Below are 7,483 nucleotides of genomic sequence, written 5' to 3' on the forward strand. Positions count from 1 at the left end.
ATGAGTGGGGAACAGGATGTCTGTCCAACAGTAAGACACTCAGATTGGAGTAATGCAAAACCAACACGCAAATGGACACACAGCAGATTAAAGCCAACCAAGGTTAAAATGGTTAAAAAGTATCCTGAATGCATTCTGAAAGGTTCAACGAAGCCCCTGCTGTGGGTGTCAGGGCCTCTTCCATCCCCTGCCCAGAATTTTCTGCATGATCACTCAAGAGAGGACTGTTACCAACCCAGTACTTGGAGAGCAGAAATGGGACCACCTCTTGTGTCAGAGATGGAAAAATATCCCTTCACTGGTAGTCTTCAAGGGTTCTGCTCCTCCCAACCAGTAATTTTCAAACAGTAAACAAAGCCAGAACTTGCCTGCCCAGGTTTGCAGGTGCCTCTGATCTATTCTGAAGGAGGGCAGGGTAACAAAAGCTGCAGGCGATGTTGACATGCTTAACTTGCCCCATGTACAGCACTGAATGCAAGAAACTCTCCCAGGTTCCATCTCACAGTGTGAAGGAGGGACACCCACGCTAGAATGGGACAGCAGCAGCTCCCAGCATCACTCAGAGAGCCACAGGAGCTTCCATCCTTCTCCCCAGTTGTTGGTGAGTGGAGATCATTCTGACGCAGTGGTAGTCAGAAGCTCAGCTGTGCAGGCCCCAGGGACTCCTCCAGGCCATTTTCTTTGGTGGTGATGGCTTGGAGGTCAGTGACATGCCCAATGCCTTTGGTGACTCCTTCACGGAAAAGCAGCTTGGCTCCGATCTTCAAGTACTCTGGATGCTTGATGAATCTGAACCGGACGACTGCCTTCTCTCCTGTCCGCAGCTTGTCCTGAAAAGAAAAGGAGGAGAGCTTAGAACCCCAGATAACCATTCCAATGCATGCAGGAGAGGTGCATGTGGATGCTAAGAAGATCAGGTAAATGAACAGCTTGCCTCCCTCAGACTGCATGAGCTTGAACCCTTCCCATTATTGTATGCATAAGGTGAGACAGGAAGACACTAGCTCTGAACAATGGAGAGTTCACCTTCCTTCACAATCTTACTGTAGTCCATCATGCTGCTTACTTTGTGAGGAAGGAATTTTTTTAACATGCTGGGCAGAAAAGCAACCAAGCAGGCAGGATAAAGAAATGGAGTGTACTCCTGGGAAGGGACATAGCTATTGAAGATACCAATAGCCCCTAGGTTTACTAGAAGGCATGGTGGAATCCCAACAAACCCCATAGGGAGATCCATCTTCCTCCCCTTTCCTCCCATGCTTACCTTTCCGTGGATCTTCTCTACAACAGCAGTCTGTCGCACATTCCCCACGTGCACTGTCACCTGAAACCCCTTCCGGAAAGTCGTGGCATGGAACAACAGCACGATCTCAGCTTCAAACACTGAGCAGATAGTAGGGTTCATTTCTGGGCTCACCATGACCATGCCCTGCACAACAATCCAAAACTCCGACCAATTAGGGCCAGTCTCCGTGCTTCTGAACAGCCCCCAAAACCACAAACACATCTCCATTCTGTGACTTGGATTTGCATCCCATTCTCAGCTTTGTCTCATCCTATTTTGCAGCCTGGCCATCTCCTCCTCTTCCAGTAAGTCTCCTGCAAGCATCTCTACTTCATTCCCACCCTACCAATGGGGGATCTCCAGGGAAGCCTCCAGTCCTCGCAGCAGCAGGACTCACCTTGCGCAGCAGGGAGCGGTCGAAGGGCCCGAGGGCCAGCGTGGCTGCCTGCCCGGCCCGCAGCACGCGGCAGGCGGAGCGGTTGCGTTGGATACTGCACACTTTCAACCGGAGGAACTTCCCATCATCAGTGGGACCAACCACCAGGTTCTCCCCTTCTCGGCAGATACCACTGCCCAGGGCAGGAAAAAAGAGCAGGACAGAGTTCATCAAGAGACAAGGAAGAAATTTCACCCTCCAAGGGTAAACTCCCCTCAAAAATCCCCATGGCCAAGGAGGTGAGTGTCCCTGGACTCTTACCCAGGACCAACCAACAGGGATGCAAAGCTGGTGGGAACAGGAATTTCCTGCAGTAGGAGTGACAGCCACACTGACTCCTAAGACTACCAGGTACAGACAGGGGCCACTGTCCCCAGTGCTCTGCCACACTGCACTGTTTCTGTTGGGGAGACTGGTTGACACCCGTTCTGTGTGGATACGCTGGTAGCCAAACTGATCACTCCTGAACACTGAGTGACAGCTGCATTCTCATGGGGTAGCATGCAGTTAACCTCTGCTGGGATTGGAGGACTTGTCCTTCCACATTTCCTCCTCCTTGCTTGTGGAAGGAGGAAAGCAGCACCTTAGGGTCATGACTAACCTCTGCTGACTCTGGATCCCAGAATGCCTTCCTTCAGCACTCTACAGGTCACATTCCCAATCCAGTAATTTTAGAGCAGACTCTCTGCTTGCCACCACACCACCAATAATCTGCTCGTGGCACCTCCCAACACCCTGCAAGGCTTTACCCTCACTTGGCTCAGTTATTTGGAAGCATTCAGGACTGAGCCTTGCACCACTGCCACATCTGCAGTGGATGACTCCAACCCTGAGGGAACTTCAGCAACCATTCACACGCACATTTGTCCACTTGGCCTCACTTACCTCGATAGAGTTCCTCCTACCACAGTCCCCACCTCTGGCACAGTGTAAATTTCATCAACCTGCAGCAAGGCAAAAAGAATAAGCTTCTCAGACAGGTATGAAATAGCACTCCAGGATGAGGACAAGGTGCCCACCCCTTGTGTGGACAGAGATAAGCTCTCTGCTGGTCAGAGACACTATGTTGGAGCTTTCACCTGCTCACACTACCTTCCCATTAGAGGAACTTCCGCCTTGTAAGTGGCAACCAGAGAAACAATCTTATCGCTGAGATGGGCATCCCTTGGTTAGGACAGAGCCTAGCCCTAGCCTAACAAGCTTTTTTTTTTTTTCCCTTCCCAAAGACTGAGCCCTTTCTTTATTTTAATGTCTCCTAGTAATCCAGGAGTTCACCACATCCCTACCCCAGGTTTTCAGATCCCCCAGATGCTTGTCACATGTCACGGCACTGACTGCGGTACCAGAACTGGAAACAAACTGCCCTTACGCACCTGAAACTCTGTTAGTTGCTGCATTAGTTCTTCCTGCTCTTTACTGTTGGTCAGTGGAGGCAGAATGTTGAGGAAGACTTTTAAGAGATCCAGGTTCTCCCCAGAAACACTGGACAGTGTGAAGATCGGGGTGATGCTGTCAGATACAAATAAACAGGAATAAGCAGAAGGGGAGAGCACAGCTGCAGAGGGTGGATGGGATTCTGAATTTACCAAGTCCAGCAAAAAGACAGAGACAACAGTGATAAATGGCTCAAGCAGGACACATGGGCTACATACAACTTTGCAGTAACCTCCGCCTCAGTGGGTGATCGAGGTACTGATCCCCTGCTAACCCACACTTCTGTCATGGAGAAGTAACTCCAGTGCAGCCTTGGGCACATTCTGCTCCCAGAGCTCAGAAGAGGGCCTGGGAGGATAAAATGCCTTCTTGGAGAATGCAAAGGTAGGAAATTTGATGAGGAGCCAAGATATTAAGGATGTGGCCGCCCTTCCCCAGCTCCATACAGTAGCCCAGTCTGAATCGTGGGCTCCCAGCAGAAGAAAGGAATGGTCCCTTACTTGGGAGACTGTGCGAACTGCTGTGCTGCTGTAACAGCATCGTCATCTGAGTTCACAAGCAGGGGGAGCTTGTTGCAGCCTGGCTGTTTCAGGATTCGCTCCAGCTGCTTCACTGTCCGTTCCACTGTGGCTTTTGAACACAAATCAACTTTGCTGATGACAATGAAGAAGGGGACCTTGAGGGCCATGGCCAAGCCCAAGTGCTCTCGTGTTGTGCCAGCTGCAGGAAAGAATTGAGAGTGTAGGTGCAATAGCAGACATCACTGTTGCTTGTTCATATGACAGCTATGTCTCCTGGCTGTCCCACAGGCCCACTCTAGAGATTTCACCATAACCAGTGAAATTGATTCTCAGTCAATGAGAAAGCAAATTTATTCTTTTAAACAAAACCAAACGTCTGTTTGTTTCAGAAAGATGCAGTAGTTTTCACTCTTGGGCTGCAGTCTGCCAGAAAACAACCACAAAAATGTCAAGAAAAGATGTGGGAAAATTCCAGCTGCCTTTCTACAAGGTTTTGGGATTCAGCACCTCTAAGAACATGCCAAAGTTGTGGGGGTTTTCTGACAAACACAGCCTCAAATTCCAAACAAAGCCTCTCTGTCCGGTGTACAGTTTAATGCTGGCTACAGCTGGTAAGAGGATCCTAGCTCTGCTCCCTTCCCAGGCACTGGATTACAAGAAATCAGTAGAGGCTTCCAGGCTATTATGTTTTTTCTGACCGTTGTTGCCAGCTAACGAGTACTCACTCCCCCATTCTCCATTTCTCTTCACACATTGGTGTCAATCCATGCAGGCAGGACAACACTCACCAATGCCAGTGTTGGCGCTAACCACCAGCATAGCAAAGTCTGGGCAGTAGCTGGTGAGGCCAAAGATGGTTGTTTTCAGGTACTTGTGGTGGCCAGCCAGGTCAATAAAAGTGATCATTTTGGAAGAACTCTCACAAATCTCTTCTGCTGTTCGGGAGTCACTGTAATTTACCACCTGAGGGACATAAGAGCTCAGTAAGAAAAGGAGCTCCAGCAGGCAAGTGAAGAAAACTCAGCTCTTATCTATCCATTTTGACCTCAGAATTAGTGAGATCAATCACCACAGGTGCAAGACACAATGTCTGCTGCAAATGGACATGTGGCACTCTGGTTCATCTAAAAGGACAGAGAGCTGTGTCACTTCTCTACCCTCATGTCATACTCTCAGTTGTAACAGGAGGGTAGCTCTATTCTCCTCCAGCTTTCAGAGTTTAGCAGCTCACCTCTCCTTTGCTGTTGAAGCCAAGGATCTCAAAGCTGATGCTCGATGTTCTCCCTGACTGGATTTCATGAAGATGCCGGAAGAGGTTGAGGCGTGCTCTGCCCCGCCCATTGTCCAGCTCTCCCTGTGTCAGGACACCCAACAGCGTCGACTTCCCTGAGTCCACATTCCCCAGCACAGCTACTCGCAGGTCTAAGAACTACAGGTAGAAGAACAGAGAAATCATGAACCACTGCTGTGCTGGGTGTGCATGAACACTATGTGGTGGTGGACACGTGCCTCAGGGAGCTCCCATCCGCAATGGACACTGTGCAGTGTAATCTTGCTCAGATTCTGCTCTTACTCCCAGCAAACTACTGCCCAGGAGTTGTGATACACGCTCTGGAATTGTGATGTTTCACATCAGGCTTTGATATTACAAAAAAAGCTATTTGTTACAGCAGGACCTCTAAATCCTTCCTTGTTAGCACACTGGCCTGCATCAGAACTATTGCCATAGAAGTGAAATAATTTCTCTCCTGTGCTCCAGGCAATGTCCCCTCTGGTATCTGCCTCAACCACAGTCTTGGAGATGAAAAGCATTATCAGCTCTTTAAAGCATCTGCTATGGGCCAACCTATGACACAGTGCCTCTAGGGTTTGGGCTCCCATCCCAAAAGGAAGCTGCTTACATGAAGCTTCTAAGTGTTTAGCAGGAGAGGATGGCTGAGTCGCAGGTCCCTACCTGCTGGTTGTCAGGCACCTTTCGGACAAGCACCTCCGTTATCTTCCTTGGAACGTCGCTGTCGTAATCAACCTCCCTCTCCCGCAGTACCGTAATATCAGCCCCAACCCTGCCACAAAAATGAAAGGAAGGGGTGAGACACACTTGTATTTGGCAGCTCTTGCACCTCTAGAATTACAGCTGGCAAAATGAATAGGATGAAAGCTGGGAATAGGAGGGAAGAAGCCTCAAGCTTCCAGCCCAAAGCCCTGTAACTGCCTTTGCATTTCCAGAACCTCATGATGAGGGAATTTCAGTCATACAGAGGCTTTGCAGAACGGAGCCACCAGCTCCCCAGGAGACTCCTGGGCCAAAGTCTCTCTACTGGAGGCTGTTTATGCCTGAAGGTCCTGCAGATGAAAGGGAACACATACTTCTCTGCCATGCGGCGCAGTGTCTTGAGCGAAGCACGCATCTCCTCCTCTGAGAGGCCCACCAGAAGCCCATTGTCCTCCACGCCGATCTGATAGACAGCCTCACCTCGGCCTTCCTGCAGTCGCCACTTCATCTGTGTCACCAGGTGCTCAAAGCGATACTGTGAGGGATTCACCAGCTTCAGCTGTTCAATGGAGGGGGTGGTTTTAGTCACAGGCTGGGTGCAGAAGGAATCCCATTGCCCAACTCCCTAGCCCAACACCATGAAGCAATGCTCCCAGTTCTGACCCACCTCTAGAAACCACAGCCCATGTTAGTGTCTGCACAGAAGCCACAGGACAGGCAAGAGAGAGTTTCACAAAAGTGCATATACGTGGTAGAACTTTCCTGCATCTTGCTAAAGGGATCTATACCTTACCTACTGTGGAGGTAAAGACAGCACTGAGGGACCTATCTGTGACACAGGAGCCAAGTAAGTGCAGATGGTGGAACAGCCACAAGAAAGCGGCAAATGATTATCAGTGACACCTGCGCCTCTCTCTCAACAGGAGTAAGATTTCACGAAAAACACAGTGGGTGTCTTCTCCTAAAACACTTCCTAAAAATGGGTCCCGAGATCAAACTCTTCCAGCTCAGCACAGGGAGCTAGGCGCAGAAACACAGAAGATGACTGATATTTCCTTAGTACAGTGTCCAGTTTTCCATCCCTTCCTTACACAAGTTCCCCATATGCTGTCTTTGGTGAAGTTACTCACTGCAAAATAATACTCTGGGAGAAAGACCTCCTTCTGCAACCTCAAAAGGCTCACCTTGTACTCGATGTTCCCATCTTCTGCCTGGTCAGAGAACGAAATGAGACAGAAAGGTTAGATGCTGTGCCAGCAGGGACTTCCATTGGCATCAGCTGCCCAGATACTCTGCAACTCATGCTGAGTTTCAGAGAGGGGGAGATTGGCAGATTGGCAGAAATATACTGTGTTAGGTCACAGCCTCTTCTGCCATTCATTCCTACACTCAACTGGAACTTACTTGCAGTTTGTTTCTACTGTTTGCATCTCATGTAATGAAAACCAGAGGACAAAACTAGAGAGGGACACGGAGGCAATATTGTTTGGGGGGGCATTTTTTTACTGCTGGTAAAGAATAGGGCCAGTCTAACAGTCACAGAGAGAGAGTTCCAGTTTCAAAAAGGCACAGGCCAGCAGATGATTGAGTCTCCCCCCTCACCCAACCATGACCCACAGTGCCCCCACAGCATCCCACTCCCACACTATCCAGCAGCTTCCATCCACCCAATGTGCACAGAAACAGGGGACTGGGAACGAAAGTCACTGCCTCCTCTCCTGCACACTGATACCCTCCCTCAATTAGTTTTTCATTGACTCCTTTCCATATCCTTGTGTATCGTCTCTCTGCAAGAGAGAAGGACTACAAACATA

The 7,483-nt window shown here is 49.5% G+C and overlaps 1 protein-coding gene across 1 annotated transcript; it reads right to left on the reverse strand.

Moving 5' to 3' along the window:
* Positions 1-632: 632 nt before the first annotated feature.
* Positions 633-6,877, reverse strand: GTPBP2 (GTP binding protein 2). The gene is made up of 11 exons (XM_010010823.1): positions 6,854-6,877; positions 6,044-6,228; positions 5,631-5,739; positions 4,908-5,105; positions 4,465-4,639; positions 3,656-3,875; positions 3,095-3,230; positions 2,607-2,665; positions 1,683-1,854; positions 1,265-1,429; positions 633-830 (listed from the first exon to the last, which is right to left on the reverse strand). Exons 2-11 carry the CDS (start codon positions 6,175-6,177, stop codon positions 633-635), a joined length of 1,566 nt encoding a protein of 521 aa, XP_010009125.1. The 5' UTR covers positions 6,178-6,228; positions 6,854-6,877.
* Between the last annotated feature and the right edge of the window lie 606 nt (positions 6,878-7,483).

This window comes from Nestor notabilis, unplaced genomic scaffold (genome assembly GCF_000696875.1).
Source record: "Nestor notabilis isolate BGI_N333 unplaced genomic scaffold, ASM69687v1 scaffold16003, whole genome shotgun sequence".
NCBI classification, from domain to species: Eukaryota; Metazoa; Chordata; class Aves; order Psittaciformes; family Psittacidae; genus Nestor; species Nestor notabilis.